This window comes from Cajanus cajan, chromosome 4 (genome assembly GCF_000230855.2).
Source record: "Cajanus cajan strain Asha chromosome 4, NIPB_CcT2T_4, whole genome shotgun sequence".
NCBI classification, from domain to species: Eukaryota; Viridiplantae; Streptophyta; class Magnoliopsida; order Fabales; family Fabaceae; genus Cajanus; species Cajanus cajan.
In genome coordinates, this window is record NC_138520.1 from 24,813,711 (window position 1) to 24,840,806 (window position 27,096).

At 38.2% G+C, this 27,096-nt stretch overlaps 1 protein-coding gene across 1 annotated transcript; it reads right to left on the reverse strand.

Annotated features, from left to right (window-relative positions):
- Window positions 1–208: 208 nt before the first annotated feature.
- On the reverse strand, window positions 209–9,311 carry LOC109792213 (shaggy-related protein kinase epsilon). Its single transcript, XM_020351606.3, has 13 exons — window positions 8,802–9,311; window positions 7,651–7,825; window positions 7,454–7,546; window positions 4,031–4,090; window positions 3,672–3,944; window positions 2,335–2,409; window positions 2,204–2,260; window positions 1,403–1,543; window positions 1,239–1,289; window positions 1,015–1,110; window positions 837–920; window positions 610–712; window positions 209–510 (listed from the first exon to the last, which is right to left on the reverse strand). The coding sequence occupies exons 2-13, from the start codon at window positions 7,741–7,743 to the stop codon at window positions 428–430; spliced, it is 1,209 nt and encodes a 402-aa protein (XP_020207195.1). The 5' UTR covers window positions 7,744–7,825; window positions 8,802–9,311; the 3' UTR covers window positions 209–427.
- Window positions 9,312–27,096: the final 17,785 nt, after the last annotated feature.

The window sequence follows — 27,096 nt, forward strand, 5'->3', positions numbered from 1 at the left end:
AAGAAATAGGTGTTATTTTTCATTCTTTACAAATTACCGGAAACTGTACAAATTCTGACCCACCCTCGTTAGTGACTTCTGGGAGAAGTGGATCTCTTTTCACAAAGCCAAAATCACAAATGCTAGCAAAATCTGATCTCAAATCCTGATAAATTTTACGGTTGAACTTATTGATATCTTCAAGTTATGAATACTGCAAGTGCTACAATTAAAGACCACAAACAATAATTATAATAATAGAACAAATGTCTCTACAGACAAAACAGTGAAATAACAAGAAGCAAATGCATCTGTCAGCCAAGTATCTGATTGTAAAGATAACTGATGCAGTTGTCTTTTCGACTTTTCTTATAAAAACATGTAGGACAAACATGACAAAATATCACAGAAGGTCCACATAATAGTAATCAAGGGTTATGTTAGGTGTCTAGAAATTAAGGGATGGACACTGCTTCCGAGCATGTTCTGGAACAAGTTTGCATAGCAGCTCCAAAGTCACTCCCTTCAGCTCTACAATTGTTGTGCGCCATCATTCAAAAAGACATGGTATCATCAGAAAGTTGTTTTAAAGCCCTTAAAGCAGATATAAGAGCAAATGAAAAACACTACCTTGAGGTTTGAAATTAAAGAGCGGTGGCATAGGGCGACCGTTAGGGAGACGGGTGTTAGGGTCACGGAGTTCATCAAAAAATGGGTGGATACATGCATCTAACTGCCAAAGATACAGCATATGAAATTTTTTAATTATCATGTCAATTGAGTAATTAACTAGTCAAGAAATTTTGAACATTTTCAAATATATATTCCAAGAATAACATAAACAGTTAAACACTCACAGCAGTGCATCGTAAATTAGGGGAATACTGGAGAAGCCTTGAAACAAGATCTACTGCTTCTGGGGGCATACGCTTATGGAATATCTATTTAAAAGAAGAAAAAAACAAATTGCCAGATCAATGAAAACAGTACAACATTACTAATGCAATTGGTTAGTTTGCAAGTCATGGAAATCACCTTATGCCAGGGGTGAGCTTTGATCTGAGGGAACTTAAACTCTGTATAATTTGGATTCATGCATTTTATTTCCTCGCGGGTTGGAGTTCCAAGAACCTAAAACATAAAACAAATAACTCACAATTTAGTGAAGCTAAAAAAATATAAATGCATGCCTTTTTTAAAAATGTCAAGGTATTATATTCTAGGTCAAGTCAAACTAAGGCAAAAGCAAACAATCTTACCTTGATAATTTCAACAAGTTGATCGACTCCACTTTCTCCGGGAAACAGAGGCTACAAATTACAGATGGTCAACAGCAGTGAAGAAGACTTGTAAACACCATGATATGACCCTTTCTCAAAAATGTGAAAGAAATAGGAAAAAAAATGTGTTTTGTTTTGCAAACCTGTCCCAGGAGCAGCTCAGCAAGCACACAACCCACAGACCACATATCAATTGCAGTAGTATACTCAGTTGCCCCAAATATGAGTTCAGGAGCTCGATAGTATCGAGAGCAGATATATGATATGTTTGGCTCACCCTTGACCTACTCCAAAATAATTGGGAAGTAAATACAAATTATTTAAAAGGCTGGCAAAATCAGGAGCAATTCAACAGATGTATTCAAAACACACTGATGGAAAAATATTAAGAGCCTTCTTCTCTACCCACTAAATTCATTTTCGATCTTTTAAATAGGGAAAATGGAAGGGAAAAAGGGTGCAGACAGCAATAAGGGGCAGAAGTTGATGCATCATAAAGCTAACCTAAGCCCAATTGAAACTTGGGACGTGGAATTTCTGATACTTTTTCTTGTGAAAATCATGACACCTTTTTCTTCAGTGTGACTTGCGCTGTGCAAGGAGGTCATGTTTTATGAGGGGATACATACAATCATGCATAATAAGGATCTTAATATGGTTACTATAAAAGCTTTCTAAATTTTAGAATTTCCACCTACCTAAATGACTAAACACTACAACATTTCCAGCTAATCAGAATATTAGTAGTTATGCAAAGACACACAACTGGTCCACAAAACCTATACCCCACCATTTTATCTACTAAGTGACCTGAATGTGTCAAATATCAGCCAATTGTTATTTTTGTGTGTGAATGCCCAATAATATAAAATACATAGGAAAATAATCATCTAAAAAAAATGCCAATGACCTTCACTAGACATTAGACAGAAGTGGAACATTACCAGAACTTTTGCACTTCCAAAATCACAAAGCTTGACTTGATGAGTATGAGGATTAACCTGCACAACATAAGACTTTATTGACAACAAATCACCAAACTAAGAAAATGAAAAAATTGGTAGGTGAAACCAACCAGTAGATTCTGTGGCTTAATGTCCCTGTGGCACACTCCAACACATCCATGAATATAAGCCAAAGCTCTACAAATCTATCAAAGAACATAGGAATACATCAGAATTAACAATGATGACCATACATAGATTTTAATTTTTAAGAACCCTTAGCACAAATGAATCTTAACATACTCCAAGTATACTACAGCAGCATTAAGATACTCAGTGAATAGGTTTCCCTTTAAGTGTGGTATAATCAGTCCTTAGGTATGAAGCCTAAGGAACCCATGGCTTGAACACCTAGAGAAATTTAATTCTACATTTTCTAATCCTGTTCATTCAATTTTCTAAGGTACCATCAGACCTAAAGTAAATATTAGCAAAGTGTTGTATAACAACCTTATGGTTCCATCGGCTGATCACTATAAAACGGTAAAGTCCTCTGTCCTCCTTTAAACCAAAAGCCCTAATGTATTAATTTTATTGCTATAAAATAAGCATTTTATTGCCATAAAATAATCATACATCTACAATATATAGTCTGAAGTCCTAATTAAAATAGAAAACATATTCAAAGGGAAGTACCATAATTAAAAGAAAACAGCAACAAATAATAATAACAATAATAATTCATAAAATTTAATGATCCAAAGAACAGAACCCATTAAGCTTCCCTTTTGACACTTAAAATCCGTTCATTTGGTCTCAAAATACTCATGTTATAATCTGTCTGTTGCAGTCATTTGGATGATAAAATTTAAAATAGATCAATGATAAATACTTCTAACATTTTCCACTGGAAGTTCAAATGATGGAAAATAAGTTTGTTATGGCAGTAAAAATGAGTTTTAGTTATACAGGTAAAAATGAATATTTGAATCAAAATTGCCTATCAAAATATGCCTTATGTCTTTAACCTTGTTATTGTGCCAATGGACACAATTTCCAGCACGATTGCAGCCGTGGCAACTGCAAACCACAACCCATGATGCAAACCTGCTTCTTTAGCAGCCCAGGGCCACTTAGCAACACAACCTCTACAGCACCATTTTTAGCATGCTATTAAGTACTCTGATTGGAATAGAGAACTGTAGTTAAAGTATTCAAGAGAACAAGAACAGAAACACTGCAAAGAATATGAAAAAAGCAAGGGCCAATTTCCTGATATGCAAATTACGAAGTGTCAAATTAAGGTTAGTATCTTAATGTCTTTTACTTAAATCCATCAACTAGAAATTGATGATAGCCTTAGATCATTTCTATCAATTAGTGTTTACAATATGATAGACTTTTTAAACAGTCATTGCAAGGATTAACTAACATACGCATGATATCACAAAAGTAATGTGTAAACAACCTGATATGTGTAAAGTTTAACATATATCAGGGGCATCCGCTGATTTGCCTTGCTATAATGCTTCACCACACGATATACAGTCTCAGGTACATATTCTAGTACCAAATTGAGATAGAGTTCATCTTTTTCTGTGGTAGAAAAGAAGCAATGTTTGAGTGACACAACATTGGGATGATCAAGAAGGCGCATTGTTTGCAATTCACGATTCTTGTATCTTTTATCCTGCAAAACTTTCTTGATTGCCACAGTTTCTCCTGTTTCAAGACACTTTGCCTGCAAAACAAATATGCTGAAATCAACTTTATATCAGCTATCTTAGAGCCATTAATCTGAACTGCAACTTATCAATTGAATGCCACCTGAAACACAATACCAAATGATCCTTGTCCAACAATACGTTCTGCCATGTAACTTATAGTCTGTGGCACACAAATAGAAAGAGAAACATTATGATAGAGAGGAGATTGAAATAATAATGAATTAAAATAACTCAAATTGAATAATAGTGAGAATCAAAAGCTAAATAAAAGCTTTTAAGGTCATTCTTCAGTTGGAGTAAATCATTGAATTTCACCTTGTTAGAATAGTGGATTAAGCCTAACTCAACCCTACAAAACCGGCTTGTAAGGTGAGGGTTGCTTTCCACTTATATATTATTCAATTGCCTAATCTCTAGTCGATGTGGGACTTGAGTTTTTTCCAATACACCCCCTCACGTCCAGCACTATTGGGCTTGGTACGTGGATAAATGGTAGGTGGCCCTTTTTAATGATCTAGGATTGCGGGACTTTGATTTTTTTCAATACACCCCCTCATGCCTATGAGGCATACATCAATGGTAGGTGGCCCATTTTTAAAGTGGATCTAAATGGCTCTGATACCATGTTAGAATAGTGGATTAAGCCTAATTCAACCCTACAAAACCGGCTTGTAAGGTGAGGGTTGCTTTCCACTTATATATTATTCAATTGCCTAATCTCTAGTCGATGTGGGACTTGAGTTTTTTCCAATACACCCAAATGGCCTTGTAGATTAGAAGAACTTTCACTGGTCATCATGGGGCTATGGTATTTAAGATGGTGGTTTGATCCACCCAACCCACAGACTTTTCCCAATTCTCCCCACCTAGATCCCAATAGGATCCCTTACCTAACCAAAACACAATTGCATTGTTTTTTGCTATCTTTATTCACTAGTGTGCTATGCTTAGTATAACTTGTGAGCCTTTAGTCCAGCAGCTTAAACTGTAGGGACAACTACTATTCTCACATAAAAAAGTATCAAAATAAGATTATTTCAACGACAGTTGATCCAAGTATCAACCATCCACAATTCAGTAATAATCTAATCAATGTGTTTCTGTGAACTGCAATAGATTGCATATCTTGAAGATGAGGTGCAGGCACATGAGAAGTCAGTGTCATCTTAAAATGAATAATCTGGCTCATATACCAGTAGCTTACAAATTCAAAGAATGCAAATTGTTCAAACATCTTGCAAATATATTGATAACTTTCAAGAGAAGAGAATAACACTGGAAAATTTATTCATTTTAGATTTATATTTGCAGAATTGACTGAAATGTTTGTATAGCTTCAAAATATTATTGAAATTATTATTATTATATGAAAGACAAATATGGTCTAGAATGCATTGTTGGGCAGCATATTAATTAAATTCGTAATGATTTACAATGTTGGCCTATTTACAAGTGTTGTAAATAATGAATTTTACAAAGTGTGCTGAGATGAGGGGTTTTCTTACATCTTAGGTTGGGAGCATCATTCAGCAAATTTATAACTGAAAACACTTGTACATCACATCACCATATCAGCCTCTTACAACATTTTAGTTTACACTCTCAAATCAAATTAAATGTTTTTTCCCTTTAATATTTAATACCCATAAAAAGAATAAAACGTCAAATTTCTAATCACATGACTTTGGACCTATTTAGATAAATTTGTCCATAAAAACTTATAGAAGAAAATAAGAAATATTGGAATAAGTTCCTTCAAAAGCTAAATTGGATCATGCATAAACTAGTTTGTAGAAGTTTTCTCACATTAACTTCTCCAAAAGCTAATTTTTAACTTATGGAGAAGCATTTTAGACTATGAAGAAGCTTATTTTACTTTTTCTTATCATTTTTTCTCCTAGACGTGTTGATGGAAAAGTTTATTCAGACTCTTATTGGAGTAAACATAAATATCTTCATGTTTTCATTGAACTGGAAAGGAGTTCCCGTTGCTTCTGTTTAGGCCATCAAAGATGTGCATGTTAGGGGGGTTAAACAAGCATGCATACACATGGTAAGGCCAAGGAGGATTTTCCTAAAGCTATATCTTTACACCGAGGGTAAACCTTGAGCCCTCATTATTATACCTTGGTTTTGAACATTCTTATACAACATATCCTGAAGCCGGTGCTTCACAATTTATCTCATGCTTTTCGCAAATTGATATAGTTCTAGTGGGATACTCAAGGTAATATATGGTAAACTAGAGTTATTGAGAGAAGAGAAGCTTTTCACTGACGCTTCTGTTTAAGAAAAAGTAAAACAGAATATATGGAATACAACTTTAGCAAGACACGCTAGCATTAGCTTGGACAGTCGGACCTGAAAAATAGCCATACCATATACCACAAATATAATTTAGTTATCATGGATCTATCATACAAGGCAATGGAGAAAGAGAAATGTAAATAATAGGAAATAAGTTGGATGGGTGAAATGGAGAAATACATCCAGCATTATTTGAGATATATAGGAGCTTCATGGTTTTAAATTGCGGACCGCAACACGTGTTGCGGCCGCAATATTGCTGTTGCGGCCTTGTCCGCAACGGCATCGGACCGCAATTGCGATGATACTGGAAATCACACATTTTTCCGCAACGTAACGGTGTTGCATCCGCAACACATCTGCAATGTACCGCAATACATCCGCAATACGATAAATTGATACTATAATTTTAAAATAAATTAAATTATTCATTAAAATAATAGAATATTTTAAAAAAAAAGGAATTAAAATGTATAAATCCTTAAAAATAAAATATATATTGATAATTATAAATTTTTTATATTTAGTGAAAATAATTAATAATTTCACACCGCAACAGCCGCAATCCGCATCGCAATACCCGCAATACCCGCAACCGCAGTAACTGCAACCGCGACCGCAACCGCAATTTAAAACCATGGCTGATAGGAAAATTTTACTGCAGTGCAATAAATAAGACCACCAGCAGCAATGCTTTATGGTACTGAATGTAGGGCAGACAAACAAGAGCATATTACAAAGATGAAAAAATTATATTATATGCACGGACATACTAATAAAAGAAATCACACACAAAAATTACAGATAATGTTGGAGTGACACCCGTGGAAAACAGGATTGAGTTGACCCTATGATGGTTTGAACATGTTAGAAGAAAACTAATAGAAGCCTCATTTGAAAGGGTTGAACAGATGGAGCATAGTCCAATAATTAGATGTAGTGATACACCAAACTCTAACTGAAACCAATGAAAAGAATTTAGAAATAAATAGCATTTCTGAAGATTTGTTTTAGAACACAATGGCATCAGTTGATCCATGTAGCTAACCTATCTAGTGGGAAAATGCTTTGGTCGTTATTAATGTTGTATACTACAGCGTAACCTTTTCTATCTCTTACTTAGAATAAGTACATAAATAACATTTGTGCAATCCAGTTTAACTAACTTGAAATCCAATCTTATAATCAAATTCAGTTGTATTTCCAAAATATCTACCTGTTTGGGTTGACCCTGTCGACCACCAATTGTAGTCACAATAATACGGCCAGTCTCAGTTCCATTTCCATCCACCATTGCAGTATCCATTTCCTACCAAAAGTTGGAATTTGGGGGGAAGGGTGGAAGTATGGATGAGGATCAAAGCCTGATATAAACAAAGCCACAAGGCATACTGAAAAGACAAAATCTTATACCTTTTCATCCTTGATCTTCATTTCATTAATCTCCTCTGGGAGCTTCTCAACAATCATGGAATCATCACTAGTAATACCAATAGTAGAGGCCATATATGCTGGACTGGTATAGAATCAGGCCTTATCAGTTTCTTGGAATCTTTATATCAACAGTGTAGATCAGCACAAACACAACCTGAAAGATTTGACACAGAAAATGCTCAACATACTCTGAATCTACAAGACTGTAAACAATAATCTAACAAAAGGAAGAGCAATCAGTAACTGAGCATAAAGAAAGCACCTCAAACCAAAATACTACGCTAAAGTTAATACCCAAGCATGTTCCATTAGAAATGTAAATCACATAAGCCGCAATCAGTAATGCATAATCATTCATTAATGTAGCACCAGACCATCAGAAAAGAGGCCAACATTCATTTTATAATCATTAGCAATAATACTAGTCCCAATGTTAATGAATTGGATATGACAAGACTTTCGTACTATTCACTGGAGAAGGTCCACATGGGCTTGCATACATCATAAAGCACCCAAGCCAACACCTGCGAACCTAATCAATACTTACACTATGAACATTTTGATCCTGGACCACATAATAACTCATGAAACTTAATTTCAAGTAATAAGCATTAAATTTAGACAAACGAAAAAGAAGAGGAAGCAGAAAAATAAATAAATAAATTTGAGGGCAAGCCAAGACATCAACACAGCAGCACTTGAAAAACAAAATACATTAAAAAAAAAACAAAAAAAAGGGCTTCTGAACTCAAAGGATACTTGATTACAATTACAGCTACAGAAAATTGCTCCCTACACAAAGTTATCAATAAAATAAATACTAAAATACACATTTCTTTTGCTCACTCAGAAACAAAAATGACAAAGTTAAATGCTTAAGAAGATACCCACATAGCCTTGTTTGGCTGCTAAACAAAATCTATTTACCACCAAAATTCCCAAAAAGCTCGAAGACATTGAGCCATTGGTTCAACTTAACAAAAGTTACAAAAACCAACGCCATCTAGACAAAAGAAAATAAGCAGAAAGAAAATCACCACAACCGAGCTCCACGTGTTCAAGGAAAGCCAAAACCGAAAATGCAAAAAAAAAAAAGATTTTTTTTTCTCACGAAGAAACCCTTAACCTACCTAACAAGCAGTGAGGCCCTCACATTTTGCAAACCCTTTTCCCATCCAAAAGAAAGCTCCACTTGGAGAGAGAGGAATGAAGCTTAGTTTACTCCGAAAAGAAAAACGGTTTCTTGCATTGAAAGAAAAGCGCGTGGTAAGTGAGTGAGTGAGTGTTTAGTTTCAGTTTCAGAGACGTTGGTTTGTTGCAGGTTTGACTGAGTTACGAACTTTTCTGCCGAATGAATGGATTAGATTGGAACTTGGAAGAGCACAGAGCGGTGAGCGGAACCAAGTGGTTTTATTAAATTTGGTTAAGAGGCAGTTTCGACGTCCGCACTGATGTGTTGGGCACATGGGAAGAGAGAGAGTGTGAGTGTTGGTTTGGTTTTAAAGTCTGACATCGTGTCAGGTCAGGTAAAGGGACCTATTCAGTATTGGCTAGGCTTTGAGATGAGTAAGATACAGTGGCATATACGACAAAATCTAATGCACAAATCAAATGTGGGTGTGTGGTTGTGTGTGGCTCGTAGCAACTAGCGACGAGGGTACAGAAACAAAACTGGTTTTTGTGTCTATTCTGTTCTCTGTTGCGGTCGTGATTCAGCGGGCAGGGCCAAATGCAAACCCTATACAGCTGTGCTAGTCAACATTGTGACGCTTTTTAATGATACCCCAAACAAATGCAAACCCAGCATTGTGATTTGTGATCATATGATATTCCCAGTAATAAAATTATGTAATTTGAAAGAGGTAAGAATTACGAAACTGTTTTTTATATAATATAAAAGTATTATTAATTTTGAATTATACATTGAATTCTTTAATGATTAATTTTTACTTGAAAAATATGATTAATCACTTTTAATTGAGTTTTTTTTAATTATATATTTTTTATTCATAAGATTCAACTACGATAATTTGTTATAGATAATGTTATAAGAGTCGAATGGATTATCACACTGAACTAAATAATAGTTTGATAATATAGTGGTTGAACTTGGAAAATAAGGCAAATTAGTTTATAAAAAAAAATAGGATTAAATTGTTAAAATTATTTTAATGGTGACGGTTTATTATTATGGTTTATATTTTATTTTAATATTATTATTTTATTTGTAATTATAAGATTCAAAATATGAATCCGTACCATAAATTTATCAAAAAAAAATTAGAGGGTTATTCTTCTCTTAAGTTAGGAGTTTGTAAATTCTTATAATCAATGAATCTAACTAAGAGACTATTTCTCCTATTTGTCATTATGGCTGTTTGAGGCGCTGTTATTGTTGTTTTGGAAGAGCCAGAATTGAGATGTGTTTGTCATTCAATGCCTTGATTTCTTCTAGATTCAAATATTTGAGGAGGAAGAAATTGTATTGTAGACACCCAATTTCGTTCGGACCTACAAAAGTAATGAAATGAACGTCTATTATCAAGGAAAGGAGCTCCCGAAACATAGAAACAACAGGACATGATATCAGAAAGCCTAAAGCCCAAATAAGCTGGTTTTAGTAACTTGGAACGAGCTGTTCCAAAATCGGAACGGGCCATTCCAAGTTATAAAAAGGGCCTAAAACCCTAGTTTGGAACAGACCATTCCCAAACTAGAAGGGGCCGTACCAAGCTCCTAAAAAAGGCTAAAACCTAAGTTTGGAACGGGTCGTTCCTAAATTGGAACGGGCCGTTCCAAGTTATAAAAATGCCTAAAAACCTGATTTTGGAACGGGTCGTTCTAGCATAGGTAGTTATGTGCTAAACTCACCTCTGGATCGGACTGTTCTGATTTTAGGAACGGGGCATTCTAGTTACAAAATTAACACAAAACGATTGGATTCAGAATGAGTCATTCCGATTTTGGAACAGGCTGTTCTGGCCACTTTTTGATGCCTATAAATAGCAGACTTGGGCACAGTTCTCAAGGCCACAAAATTTCGTCCAAGACTCCTTAGAGCTCGAAATTTCTCTCTCTCTCCCTCCTATTGCATTTCTTGAGTTTTGTAAGGCATATTGTAGTGTGAAAGGTAACCAAAAAGTGCCTAAAAAGTCTCCATAGTTGAAGATCTAATAAAGCTTGCTACGAGGTATTGCTCATCAATCTCTTGCTCCATCTTTCACTTCTTTTATTTTAAATATTGTTAGAATAAAAGTAAATATGTAGACATTTTAGGGTCAATCGCTTAATTTAAATTTCAGCATGTAAATAACCATTCATAAAGGGGATTAAGTATTTATATTATTATTTTTACTATGCTAACTTCATCATAAGGGTATCAATAAATGGCGTTGTAGGGGTACTTAATACCTTCCCTATACGTAACCGACCCCTAAACCCAATTCTGGTTATCAAGGCCATTATTGGACTTTTAAAAACCTTTTCTTTTTTCAATGTTTTGAGTAAAACATTGGTGGCGACTCCATGAACCATTGTCAAAACCATTAATCAAGGATTAGTTTGGTATTTGGGCATTCCTTAATTAATGAGATTTTTCTAAAGGATATCTAAACCATAATTCGCGAGATCAGAAATTTTCGGGTTGCAACATGTATTCCGTTTGATCCTAATGAGGTTATCAAAGGATTTGTATTGATCTTATATTTGGGAGATATCTGATTACTAATTCTTCCTATGAAGGTTATTTCTAGATGAAGATTATTCCCATCAAATTTTTCTCCAAAGCCTCTTGTTTGTATTTCTAAATTTATGTTTTGTATGAAATTAGAGAGATTCATTGTGAAGTTTGGAGCTATGTGTATCAAGGAAACATGTTGATTAAGATCTACCTCGATTATCCCTATTATAGCCCAGGAGTTTTTGTCCCTAAATCTCTGATCAAAAAGAACAAGGAAGGCTTTTGCTCCAACAAAAGATCTTGTTAGATTTCTGATTCCTCTATTGATTAGCCCTAAATAGACATATCTCCTATTGGTTCTCAGGAGTTGTCTACTAGTTTGTTCAAAAATTAATCTTATAATTTCATGTTGTCCATCTAGTAGAAGAAAGTCATGTAGGTGAATGCCAACTCTCACCTAGACTACTCCTAGCTGTAGAATGTGACACCCTCTACCCCAACACTTATACACAATAAATGTAAACAAATTTTTTTTTAGTAAATAAAATCTTTCATAATTGACAAATATCTCAAATATCACAAGGTAGAAGATTCACATTCATAACTCATAAATCATAACTCCAATGTAAAAATTACAAAAGAAAAGAATTAAGATTTTCAATACAATTTAGTGAAAACAAGAAATCACATATATATATATATATATATAAATAATAATACAGGAAATATAAATTAACTCCAGTAAAGGTGGCAGTGCCTCCTGGTTAGGAATTAATTTATATTTTCCAAATCATGTAATAAAAATATAACAAAAATGTACATTTTGGTCTTTTATCAAGAACGTTCAAATTACAATTCTTAACATACATTTTCCTTGAATTATAAACTTTATCTATGTTATCTCTTCGTTAGAAATTACAAAAGAAGAGAAACTAAAGTTATTAAAACAATAACATATTAAACTAAGCTAGTTATGCCCCGATGTCACATCCTACCAGAGCATGCCCAACTGAAGCCTTAATCCTCATCAACCACATCCTCATGATGTTGATCGCCTGCAACATAATTTAAACACATACAAAAGCAACAAGGGAGTGAGAAACATCTCACTCAGTTTTAGGTGAAGGAATAAAGGTTAGATAGCACACACACACACAACATATATAAGTCACAATACACATAAATAATCAATATCACATATATACTCATTTATCATGCTATGCTGTCATGAACTCGACTCAAATGCATGCATGTGGCGCCATAAGGAATTTTCACAATTCATCACTGGTGACCCTAAGGCACACCTGGTTACAACTGTCGGTGACCCTAAGGTACACCTTGTTAGCATATCACAACTGTCGGTGACCGTAAGGTACACCTGGTTAGCATATCACAACTGTCAGTGACCCTAAGGTACACCTGGTTAGCATATCACAACTGTCGGTGACCCTAAGGTACATCTAGTTAGCATATCATCAACTGTCGGTGACCCTAAGGTACACCTGGTTAGCATATCATCAACTGTCGGTGACCCTAAGGTACACCTTATTAGCATATCATCAACTGTCGGTGACCCTAAGGTACACCTTATTAGCATGTTACATCGTGGGTATGCGGCCTCAACAGCACACCTAGAGTAATATATGCATATGATGCATGTCATACAATCATAATCTCATTGACTCAATATTTAACTTATTACAGAATTTCATTTAGTACATCATGTCCTCATTTGTCATAGTCTCATAATCATAGTTTGTCTCAATAGTCCATTCTTAGGTCTCATGTCATTTGTCCATATTTCACATGGTCATGTCATAAATACTCCTCATAAGGTCTGCATAGGAATTGACAGAGAACATTCTTTTTCATATTAAAACTTATTTATTTTTAGCATTAATTCCATATTCATTTATTACTTTCAAGGAACAAAGTAACAAGGAACAAAGTAACAAGAACAAAGTAAAAGTAACAAGAACAAAGTAACAAGAACGAAGTAACAAGGAATAAAGTAGACCAAACAGAACAACGGCAAGGGATTGGGGGCCAATCCGACAAACAAACTATCCAACAATTATCCCCACACCCCTGAGCGAGGTTTCTCACTCCCCTGTTACCTGGATAAGCGGAGCTGGAACTTGGGCATGGCCTCCTCCTCTGGATTCCCTTTTTCCTTCCCTCTCTTTCTTTCTTTCTTTCTTTCTCTCTCTCTCTCTCTCTCTCTCTCTCTCCTCTTTCTCTTTCTAAGATTTCACCTTCTCACTCAGTATAAAATTTTTCACCCCTCAGCCTCCTATTTATAGGCAAACTGGTGTACCTGGAACGGCCCGTTCCGGATCCTTCGAATTTGTGCAAAATTTTCAACTGAAACGGCCCGTTCCAAAATCGGAACGGACTGTTTCAAAAAGCAGAACGGCCCGTTCTGAAGTTTACGTTAACACTGATTGACCATAGTTGGAACGGGCCGTTCCCAACTAAGGTCTTTAGGCAATTTTAAAATTTCGGAACGGCCCGTTTCCCTTTGGGAACGGTCCGTTATGGAAAAACCCACAGAGGCATTTTTTTCTTCTTTGGAACAGCCCGTTCCACTTTTGGAACGGCCCGTTCTGCTGCTACAAAAATAACTTATTTTCTTCGTTTGGAACGGCCCGTTCCACTTTTTGGAACAGCCCGTTCCAGGGTAAAAAAAATAGAATTTTTATAAAAATTTTCGTAAATAATTTTAAATTAATACAAACCTCTATAAAACCCCTTTAATTAACAAAAATAACTATATAAAAATAATTAATAATCAAGTAGCAAATTCGGGGTGTTACAATTCTCCCCTCCTTTTAGAAATTTCGTCCCCGAAATTTACCTGAAAACAGAAATGGATAAGCTTCTCGCATCTTGCTTTCTAATTCCCATGTAGCACTTTCTTCAATATTTCCTCCCCAAACGAACTTAACCAAAGGGATTTCCTTTCCTCTTAGTTGTTTCACCCTCTTGTCATCAATCCTTAAATGAATCGTTTCATAGGTGAGATTATCCTTCAACTGAATGTTGTCAGACTCAATGATATGGGAAGGATCATGGACATATTTTCTGAGTTGGGAAACATGAAACACACTATGGAGATTTGAAAGAGATGGAGGCAAGGCAATTTGATAGGCTACATCATCGATCCTTTTAAGAACTTGATAAGGACCGATGAAACGTGGAGTAAGCTTACGGGATTTCAATGCTCTTCCTACTCCTGTCCAAGGAGTGACTTTAAGGAATACATGATCACCTTCTTTAAACTTAAGGTCTTTTCTCCTCTTGTCATTATAACTCTTTTGCCTACTCTGGGTTGCTCTCATCTTCTCTTGGATCATCTTAACCTGTTCAGTAGTTTGTTAAACTATCTCAGGTCCTAACATGGCATTCTCTCCAGGTTCTACCCAACATAAAGGTGTTCTACATCTCCTACCATACAGAGCCTCATAGGGTGCCATCCCAATACTGGAATGGTAGCTATTATTGTAGGTAAACTCTATCAAAGGTAGGAAACTATCCCAACTATCTCCATGTTCCAAGATGCAAGCCCTCAACAAGTCTTCCAAAGATTGTATGGTCCTCTCAGTTTGACCATCTGTTTGGGGATGGTAGGCTGAACTCAATCTAAGCTTAGTGCCTAAAGCCTTATGCAAACTCTCCCAAAATCTAGAGGTGAACCTAGGATCTCTATCAGACACTATACTATTAGGAACTCCGTGCAACCTCACGATCTCACTAATGTACAACTTGGTTAACCTCTCCAAAGGATACCTAATATTAATGGGAATAAAATGGGCAGACTTAGTCAATCTATCCACAATGACCCATATAGCATCCAAGTTCTTCACAGTTCTAGGTAACCCAACTACAAAATCCATAGAGATGTTATCCCATTTCCACACAGGCACATCTAAAGGTTGCATCAAACCTGAAGGTTTTTGGTGTTCTACCTTAGCTTTCTGACATACTAAGCAAGCATATACAAATTCCTCCACTTCCCTCTTCATCTTAGGCCACCAAAACATTTTCTTAAGGTCTTGGTACACCTTAGTGGCTCCTGGATGGATACTAAAGATACTCTTATGACCTTCTTCTAGGATTACTCTCTTAAGCTCTGGCACACTAGGAATGCACAACCTATCCTTAAATCTCAAAACTCCATCCACTCCAATTCTAAACTCACTTTTCACACATTGATTCAACTTCTCTATTTGACTCAATAAGAAAGGATCTATCTTCTGACCTTCTCTAATCTCATCTATCAAGCTATTAGTCACTTTTAAAGCTCCCAACTTAATACTCTTAGAAGTCAATTCACACCCTAAGCTCATATCCCTAAACTCCTCAATCATATGCAATTCCCTAATCATCAACGAAGACACTTTCAAAGATTTTCTACTCAAAGTGTCAACTACAACATTAGCCTTGCCGGAGTGATAATTCAATTGAAAGTCATAATCCTTAAGGAACTCTAACCATCTCCTCTGCCTCATATTCAATTCCTTTTGGTCAAACAAGTACTTAAGGCTTTTATGGTCACTAAAAACCTCGAACCTAGATCCAAACAAGTAATGTCTCCACAACTTAAGCACAAATACTATTGCAGCTAACTCAAGGTCATGGGTAGGATAGTTTTGCTCATGAATTTTAAGTTGTCTAGAAGCATAGGCTACTACCTTACCCTCCTGCATAAGAACTCCTCCTAAACCCAATTTAGAAGCATCACAAAATACCTCAAAAGTCTTACTAGGATCAGGTAACACTAACACAGGGGCACTAGTTAATCTTCTCTTAAGCTCTTGAAAACTCTCCTCACACCTAGAATCCCACACAAAAGGTTGGTCCTTCTTTGTCAGCTTAGTCAAAGGAAGAGCTAGCCTAGAAAAATTCTCTATGAACCTTCTATAATAACCGGCTAGTCCTAAGAAACTCCTAATCTCAAATACTAATTTAGGTGTTCTCCACTCTAACACAGCTTCTACCTTAGCAGGATCTACAACTATCCCACCCTTAGATATCACATGTCCTAGAAAGTTCACACTATCCAACCAAAATTCGCATTTTGACAATTTAGCATACAACTGTTTCTCCTTAAGGGTTTGAAGAACGATCCTAAGGTGCTCAACATGTTCCTCCCTAGTCTTGGAATACACTAGGATATCATCTATGAAGACCACTACAAATCTATCCAAGTAAGGGTGAAAGATCCTATTCATGTAGTCCATAAAAACACCAGGTGCATTAGTCACACCAAAAGGAATAACTAAATACTCATAGTGCCCATAGCGGGTCCTAAAGGCAGTCTTAGGAACATCCTCAGCTCTCACTCTAATCTGATGGTATCCTGACCTTAAATCTATCTTACTGAATACACAAGCTCCAACGAGTTGATCCATAAGGTCATCTAACCTAGGCAAATGATACTTATTCTTAATGGTCACTTTATTCAGTTGCCTATAGTCTACACACAACCTCATGCTCCCATCTTTCTTTTTAACCAATAAAACAGGCGCTCCCTAAGGTGAAACACTAGGCCTAATGAATTGTTTTCCTTGCAGTTCCTCTATTTGTTTCTTAAGTTCAACTAACTCTGTTGGGGACATCCTATAGGGTGCTATAGATATAGGTGAGGTACCTGGTACTAGGTCTATGCTAAACTCAATCTCTCTCTCAGGTGGTAAACTAGACACATCCTTAGGAAATACTTCTGGAAATTCTCTCACTAAGGAAATCTCATCTAGCTTACTATCAGTCTCAAGTGTTAAGGAAGCGAAGATCATGTACACTCTTTCATTTTCTTCTAAACAAGTTTTAATGTCAGCAGCACTAAGAAATTCCGTACTCTTACATTCACCAAAGGAAATAGATTTCTCAAAGCAGTTTAAAAGGACATGGTGAGAAGATAACCAATCCATACCAAGAATTACATCTAATTGACTAAGAGGCAAACAAATTAAGTCAACTAGAAACTGCTTATCAGAAACTGTTAAAGGACATTTCAAACACACTAGGGATGTAATCACAGGACCATTAGTAGGGGTTTCAACAACTAAATCAAAATCCAACAAAGACACAGGCAAATTCAATTTTTGGACACAAGAGACAAAAATAAAGGAATGAGTTGCACCAGAATCAAATAGTACAACAAAAGGAGTCTCAGCTATGAAACAAGTACCTTGTATCAAATTTTCCGACCGAGCAACTTCAGCACCACTAAGAGCAAATACTCTCCCTACGGTCTTTGGACGCTCAATTTGTGAACCTGATCCAATAACACGTGTTCTTCGTGGTTCAGGACATTGGGTGCTGATGTGACCCTTACCCCTGCAATTGAAGCAAGTAACCTCCTTGTCAAGACACTCAGACTGATTATGACCAACACGTCCACACTTCCCACATCTTCCTAGAGGAGTGGACACAGACTCTCCAACACTTCCAGTAACACTAACAGTGGATCCTCTAGTAAATGACTTGCTTTTGTTAGCAGCAGCTTTACTCCCTTGAAATCTATTAGAAGCAGAGTAAGGCTTACTCCTACCCGAAGTACTAGAACTTACAGCACGAATAGGACCTCCAACTCCTTTATAGAAAGCAACACGAGCACGGTTGTCATGATCATAAATGCTGCACTTATTGACCAGAGTGGGAAAGTGATATATCTCTTGATAATTAATTGCAGTTTTCACTTCAGGACGCAAACCATTTACAAATTTTATGCATTTAGCTCTTTCACCACCCTCACCATGGTAGTGTGTACAATAACAAACCAAAGCATCAAATTTGGCAGCATCTTCTGCCACTGTGTCATTCCCTTGATTCAGTTCAAGGAATTCCATTTCGTTCCGACTCCTCACATCATCTGGGAAATACTTCTCAAGAAAAGCCTTCTTGAAGTTGTCCCAATTCAAGTGCACCCCTCCATCAATCATCCTCCGAAGTGCTCCTTCCCACCAAAAGTGAGCATCAGCAGTCAACATGAAGGTGGCCAACTTCACCTTCTGAGTGAGGGGACAATCCATCACGTTGAAGATCTTCCTGATCTCCGTTAGCCAATTCATAGCAGCATCTGGGTCATAACCTCCTTTAAAGGTAGGTGGGTGATTTCATTGAAATTGCTCCAACCAGTTAGGAGCGACCTCAACCCTATTGTTATTATTCATAGCTTGTGCTAATGCTTGAAGAGCATCAGCAATCGCACGATCATTCTACCAGCCATAGTCTACGAAAATAATACAATTAATAAACATAATCAATCATCATACTAGCATACCAACAAGTTTCACAATCAGTTCAGTCCATCATTCATGTACCAAATAAGCATAGTAAACAAAATAAGCATAGTAAACTCATAACTCACGGTCGATTAGATCGACCTGCTCTCATACCACTAAATGTGACACCCTCTACCCCAACACTTATACACAATAAATGTAAACAAATTTTTTTTTTTGAGTAAATAAAATATTTCATAATTGACAAATATCTCAAATATCACAAGGTAGAAGATTCAAATTCATAACTCATAAATCATAACTCCAATGTAAAAATTACAAAAGAAAAGAAGTTAAGATTTTCAATACAATATAGTCAAAACAAGAAATCACACATATATATATATAAATAATAATACAGGAAATATAAATTAACTCCAGTAAAGGTGGCAGTGCCTCCTGGTTAGGAATTAATTTATATTTTCCAAATCATGTAATAAAAATATAACAAAAATGTACATTTTGGTCTTTTATCAAGAACGTTCAAATTACAATTCTTAACATACATTTTCCTTGAATTATAAACTTTATCTACGTTTGTCGCCACCCGCCGAAACGGACCTTGGCAATCGCGACGATGGTTGGACTCTTTTTAAAGTTTTGAAAAGTGGTGGATTGATAGAACGACTTATTCTCAAACTGAGACCTTGTCGAGCTACCAATTTTATTAAATGATTCACCAATCCATATTAATCCCAAGCGGGACCCTCTATGGATTAGTGGTTTTCGCAAAAATTAGGTTCTTGGAGTCGCCACCAATATTTTACTCAAAACATTGGAAAAAGATTTAAGGCAATTGATTTTATAAATCAACTTTGGCCATTACAACCAGAGTTGGGTAAGGGAGTCGGTTACGTGTGGGGAAGGTGTTAGCACCCCCGCAGCGCCCCATTAGGATTCCCTATGACGGATTATTTATTAAATAATAGCGCAAAATTACTAAATTACCCCTATTTATTATAAGCGATTGTAAATTAAATATCTACATGATGATAAATTTAAATATGCAACAATCAGAAAGCGGTAAAAGAAGGGATTTTTAGAAAAGAAACCTCTTGAAGCGTGCTTTTTATATATCAATGAAGTCTAGGAGGCTTTTTGGCACTCCCTCCCTCTACAAGCTCGCTCGCTCCTTCCTAAAAAATAATTTTTGACTATGGAAATCCAAAAGATTTCCCTTCGACTAAGTTCGAATCTCCAAGCTAAATGCTCGGAATTCCAGAACTTCGTCGGATCGACTCCCAGAGAGATTTCTAGGGCAGAACACTGCTCAAAAACCCCAGAATACTCAAGGAGGGAGTCAAAACTGTGTGAAAAAGTGTGGAATGACGTCCAAATGACGTCCTATTTATAGGGATGAGGCGCAGTACGGCCCCTGGGTTCAATACGGCCCGTATTGAGTTTTTGTACTTCAATACGGCCGTATTGAATTCAGTACGGCCGTATTAAAATACAGAAACTTCAATACGGCCGTATTGGTTTCAGTACGGCCGTATTGTAGTACAAAATGTGCAGTACGGCCGTACTGAACTCCAAGGAGGCCGTATTGAGCTCCAAACCTCCCACTTCCTTATTTTTAGGTACTCTAAGACCTCTAAACCTACAGATAGCCATCCTATGGTCTTCTAGGAGTCCTTCTGGCTGACTTTCTTTCGATCTTTGATAGTCTTCGAGTCTTATTTCCGACCCGGACAATTTTAGGGGTCTACAGCTGCCCCCCCTTTACTTAGTCAAACGGCCTTTTTGGTGTACCGTTTGATAAGTAAAGGAGTTGACCCAATTGTCCGGGGAATGAGCCATCCTTCCGACTTGTAGTGTCTTCAGGTGGGAAAATTGTTGAGTAGCCTCTCCAGGTTGGTGCATACCTCCGCGCTTCTAGTCACTTTGGTAGCGTGAGTCTTGCCCTCTCCAGGGTGAGTATTAGTCGTCGCCTCTCCAGGCTCGTGCATACCTCCGCGCTTCTAGTCACTTTGGTAGCGTGAGTCTTGCCCTCTCCAGGGTTGCATACCTCTGTGCTTCTGATCACTTTGGTAGCGTGAGTCTTGCCCTCTCAGGGTGAGTTTGCCCTCTCCAGGGTGAGTTTGCCCTCTCCAGGGTGAGTTTGCCCTCTCCAGGGTGAGTTTGCCCTCTCCAGGGTGTTGCCTCTCAACATGGGCAGCTGAGTTTGCCCTCTCCAGGGTTTTGCCTCTCAACATGGGCAGCTGAGTTTGCCCTCTCCAGGGTTTTGCCTCTCAACATGGGCAGCTGAGTTTGCCCTCTCCAGGGTTTTGCCTCTCAACATGGGCAGTTGAGTTTGCCCTCTCCAGGGTTTTGCCTCTCAACATGGGCAGCTGAGTTTGCCCTCTCCAGGGTTTTGAGATAAGTTTGTCTCCACAGTCCACAATGCTGCTTCGATGGTTTGTTTTTCTGATTTTGTGCCGCTGAGGGCTGGATAACGCAGGGATCCGTCTAGGGGATGTGCAGTCATTCATAGGTTTTTGTGCCCCAACTTGCATTGCTTAGTTGGTACCCATGGGGAATTTCTGACTCCTTGGGGTGTAGACACAGATGCTCTCTCTCTGAGTTGAGCAATGCCTTATGTTTGGCTGACGTCCTTTTGACGTAAGTGGAGTATCCCGGTTGTCCTTATCCGGGTGTCTCTTTTGATTTTCTGATTTTTGTAGCCTCTGTGTAGGCTGTTATCCGCTGTGGGATTCTGTCATTCAATTCTTGACTGGCCTCTTCTGTTAGGCAAATCATCTTGATGTTCGGTGTTTGGCTGGATGCCGAATTCCGCTTGGGGAATATTTATTGATATATTTTTTATTTTTCTCCTTTTGTAGGGGTGCCTCTTGAGTAGGCGACTGGGGATTTGGGGATCTTATGTATCCCAAAGTATTATTTAGGAAGCCTCTGCAGGCTTAGCCTCACTCAGCGCTTGAGTCAGAGAGCTATCTTCCACTGAGGAAGTTTCAAGTCCTTTGACTGAATATTTTGCTTGGATGATCGCGCTTCCATTGGGAATTTTGACGATCTTGCTTTGATAGCTCTCGCTGGGGATTTGTTCCATGAGCTTAAGCTGAGGTTTCTCTGGGGAGTATTATTTCTGCGAGCCTCTCCAGGCTCAGTTATTCTGAGAGAGTATTATTTCGGCGAGCCTCTCCAGGCTCAGTTATTCTAAGAGGGAGTATTGTTTCGGCAAGCCTCTCCAGGCTCAATTATTCTGAGAGAGTATTATTTCGGCAAGCCTCTCCAGGCTCAGTTATTCTGTACGAGTATTATTTCGGCAAGCCTCTCCAGGCTCAATTATTCTGTATGAGTATTATTTCGGCAAGCCTCTCCAGGCTCAGTTATTCTGTACGGTGCGATAAATCTTTTGCCTTTTTGTCATTTTTTGGCTTTTTCTGTATTTTTGCCTTTTTTGTTGACTGCTGTCATACACAAGCAATTTTTCTATTTTTTCTATTTTATGCAATTGCCTCATGATAAGGTCTTTTAATGTGCAACTAATGTGTGTGTGATGCACAAAAATGCAAGTTAATTTTGTTGATGTTTTTTTTAGAAAATGAATGGCTCTCCCTATCCTCTTCTTCTTTGGAGGAGTTTCTGTCATAGACGCGAGGGAGGATTTTTGTGAGCCTTTTATGCAGGAGATTACGGATTTTATAGGAACCCCTCCAATTTTCTTTATTGTCTGATTATTAAAGGAATTTCGTACAATTTTTATGAAATACCAATTTTAGAGGCATAATCACATGGTCAAGAGAGAAGAGAAAATGAATAGATATTTTATTGATATTCACAAGTGTTTTTACAGAAAGATATACAGAAGGAATTTCTGAAGAATGGCTGACCAGGGTAGGCTATATACATTGGGCTTAACAATTATATCTGTAATTGTTGCTCTTTACATTCCCCTAGTTGCTTCGGGTGAGATGCCTGAGCCAGGAGTGTAGATGCTGCAAGACGCTTGCTTCTAGAAGATAATCACTTGAACCGCCTTTCGGTTTTCGATTCAAGTGACCGTTGCTTGCTTTGCTTTTACATCTTATTCTTTTGCCCCTAACTTTTGCCTAGGATGTATCCTAGCGGGGATAATTTCACCTTTTTTTTGCCTAGTACCCTTGTACTGGCGGGCTTTTTATTTTGCCCTAACTTTTGCCTAGGATGCCTTTTTCGGGTTTTCATCCTAGCGGGCCTATGCAAGCAACGTCTTCAAGCGTAGTACTTCTTTACCACGTCAGCGTTGACTGGGTATCGAAGTTCTTCTCCATCCATGTCTGTGAGGATCAATGCTCCTCCTGAGAAGGCTCGTTTTACCACGTATGGTCCTCCGTGATTTGGGGCGCACTTTCCGATTTTGTCCTTTTGAGTTGGTAGCAATTTCTTCATTACCAACTCTCCCTCATGGTAGACTCGAGGGTGGACTTTCTTGTCAAAAGCCTTTTTGATCTTCCTCTGATAGGCTTGACCATGGCATATGGCGTTCAGCCGTTTCTTTTTGATAAGGTTCAACTGGTCGTATCGGCTTTGAACCCATTCTTCCTCGGAAAGTTTTGTTTCCATGATTACCCTTAGAGAAGGTATCTCGACTTCGACGGGTAGAACTGCCTCCATCCCATAAACGAGGGAGAATGGAGTAGCTCCTGTAATTGCATTGGACATGAGGAAGTTGCATGCATACATGCAGGAGTTGAAGCACGTCCCCAAGATAATCCAGATTCAAAGAAAGAGCCACATAAATCAGCAAGGGCTGATGATTCTGGTGCAGCCGTGAGGGTGCCTGTTAATCTTGATCATCTAGTAGGTGATGAAGCAGCTACATCATTGGACGCAAATGCAGCAGGTGCTGGCCCATCTCAATCATGCGGTGATGCCACAAGTAACAAAGCTGCTGATGCAGCTGCTGTTGTAGCTTCAAACATGGCTGCATCTGCAGCAGGAGCTGTCAAACACGCTGTTGCTCCAGCTGCTCCAGCACCACTTGGTGACCAGCCAGTACGCACCTCAACTGAAAGTATGCAGCAGCTAAACCAGCTAAACCAGCTTGGCGCGCGTTACTTTGGTTCAATATGCACCTAAACCAGCTGCTGTTATTACTAAAAATTCCGCTGCAGCAGCTGGGGGAAAGGGAGCTCGTGTACAGGTCATGCACCAGTCTAGTGAGGGGCCACGTAAACAAGCAGGTGCAGTAGCTGGTGCACCTGTTTCTGTTAAGAAAGCTGCTGATCAGCCCTTTGGTGATGTTGGTAAGGGGGTGGATCAACAGCGGGGCAAAATATAGCTGCTTCAATTGCACCGCGACAACAATTAGATGAACCTGCTGAGGATGTTCCTGCTTCAGCACCGGATATGGTGCATGTTAGTGCAGCAGATTCATCCCTTGAAGGAATGACAACACTAGAGGACTTGTCCACTGATAACAATCAAAGTAGTGGGGCAAAACATGAGTCAGAGGCTGACTCAAGAGTTGGCTCAGGCCCGGTCAATACACCTCCTCACCGTCCACCTAGGCGCAAGCCTCGTGTGAAGTCAGCCAACGCTTACATATTGAGAACTAGATATCCCAATAAATACTCTTAAACAGTTTTGGTGATTTTTGGGAATCATGTTGATTGTATATAGCTTAATTGACATGGTTTTGGACTAAGCCAATTGATTGGCATTGGTTACATAACTTTGTTTTCTTTTGTATCTTTTAGGTGGGTTTTGGTTTGGTCCCCCACTTGTACTTTTATTTCCTTTTATTTCTTTCAGTCCATTTTGATATGCTGCAGATGATTGGTGTGGATCTCTTTTTCATATAGTGATGCCTTAGCATATCTATTATTTTCAAAAAAAAAAATCCTTAAATTAATGAGTAGCATGACCGTCACTCAGGGATCTTCTTGGAAAAGATGTTTCCCTTATCCAAAATTTAATGCAAGTCGCACGTTTCACTGAACGAGGAGAACAAGGGGCGCCACGTTATAATAATAATAATTGAAAAAAAACTTCTTTGCATCAAAAATCTCTATATATTCTGTAGACACCCAATTTCGTCCGGGGGGCATACAAATAACAAGATAGGACATCAGAGGGCCCAAAGGCCCAAATCAACATTTTTAGTGGCCCGGAACGGGCCGTTCCAAAATCGGAACGGGGCGTTCCAAAATCGGAACGGGGCGTTCCAAAATCGGAACGGGGCGTTCCAAAATCGGAACGGGCCGTTCCAAAATCGGAACGGACCGTTCCCAAGTTCGGAATGGGCCGTTCCGAGGCTTCTCGAAGGCTTAAAAATTGTTGGTTGGAACCCCCGAGTTCTTCAAAGTCAAAATCGGGATTGTCGTCGAGCTCCCACCTGTGGGCTGGCTGAAGCCCTAAATATCAGTCCAGCCTGGAGAGGCTGAGCTCATAATATACTCCCTCTTCAACAAGCAACAAATAAAGGCACACATTATCACAAGAGAAACAATGGAGCTTCTACTCGAAGACTGAAGATCAGGTGTACAGTTTATCAACCTTGTTACCCCCATAGAGTACGCAATCAATGTTCAACTGCTCTAAAGGGTGAGGATACGAGCAAATACACTTGTCCAAGGGAAGCAACGCAGAAGCACCAACACAGAGACGGGAAGAAGACCCGGACGAAATGTCTACGTCTTTACTTGCCTTTGGAAAAGCAACACAGCTATTCCAAAGGACAAGTAAAGAGGGGCAGCTGTAGACACCCAATTTCGTCCGGGGGGCATACAAATAACAAGATAGGACATCAGAGGGCCCAAAGGCCCAAATCAACTTTTTTAGTGGTCCGGAACGAGCCGTTCCAAAATCAGAACGGGCCGTTCCAAAATCGGAACGGCCGTTCCAAAATCGGAACGCGCCGTTCCAAAATCGGAACGCGCCGTTCCCAAGTCCGGAACGGGCCGTTCCAAGGCTTCTCGAAGGCCTAAAAATTGTTGGTTGCAACGGGCCGTTCTAGACCAGAACGGGTCGTTCCAAACCAAAAAAATGGCCTAAAATATGTACCCCAGAACGGGCCGTTCTGAACTCAGAATGGGCCGTTCTGATTCCCCGGAACGGGCCATTCTGATTTCAGAACGGGCCATTCCAGGGTGCAAAATAGAACATAACGTTCAGATCTAGAACGGGCCATTCTGAATCCAGAACGGGCCGTTCCCGCCCATGTCTGATGCCTATAAATTGAAATCTCGGGCACAGTTTTCGAGGACCTCCAAAATTTCATCCAAAGCTCCATAGAGCTCGAAATTTCTCCCTTTTTTTTCTCTCTCTCTCCTATTGTACTTCTTGAGTTTTGTGAAGCTTATTGTAGTGTGAAAGGTTGCCACAAAGCACCTAAAACCTCCATAGTTGAAGATCCAATAAAGTTTGTTACGAGGTATTACTCATCAATCTCTTGTTTTATCTTTCTCTTCTTTTATTTTATATTGTTATAATAAAAATAATCATGTATTATTTTAGAATCAACTGTTTAATTTAAATTTCAAGCATGTAAATAGTCATCAATAAAAGGGGATTTAATATTTATATTATTATTATTTATAATGTTAATTTCGTCATAGGGTACCGATTAAGGGCGTTGTAGGGGTGCTTAATACCTTCCTTACACGTAACCAACCCCCGAACCCAATTCTAGTTATCAAGGCCATTATTGGACTTTTAAAAACCTTTTCTTTTTCCAATGTTTTGAGTAAAATATTGGTGGCGACTCCATGAACCTATTTTCAAAACCATTAATTAAGGAATAGTCTGGTGTCCGGGCATTCCTTAATTGATGAGACTTTTAAAAGGATGTTTAAACCATTAGTCGCAAGATCAAAAATTTTCGGGTTGCGACATATTCCCATGCACTTAGTATCCTACTTCGCACGCTTAAACGTTCAAGACTTCAAAATCCTTTCTGTGTCCCAACACTACATTCTCTTCCAAATGTTCCTCACCCACTACAATGGATGCACAAGTGGAAAATGCTACACCAGTGATCATCCCTGCTGAAATGTGCAAAGCCATCAACTGTGCCTACACCTTCTCCATGAAGGTAAAGCTAGTGATGTACCTGGAACATTACTTCAATATAATCCAGATGAGCGAATGGGGAATAACCAGCTACGACAATTTGGCCAAATATTGAATCCTCGGGTATTTCAACATCAAGGAGCCATAAAGGAGACAACAGCACAAGATGGGTGAAGAAGTGAAAACAATTGTTCCGGATTTTGTGCTTAAGAAGCAAAAAAGGAATGAGCGTTGGCAAAGAAGTTGTGAACAGGAGGGAGCCGAAAAGCACGCTAAGAAGTATGATGAGCAGGAGAAGGAACTAATTAGGTTGATGTGTGAAGGGCAAAGCCAAAACAACCAACTTAATCGTCTGTCTACATCAGCCTTCATTTCCTCTACCGAAAATTCATCCTGACACCATTAAACTTCATTTCTAAAAATATAAATCTTATTCACTTTTTCTAAGTATCTGACCCCACA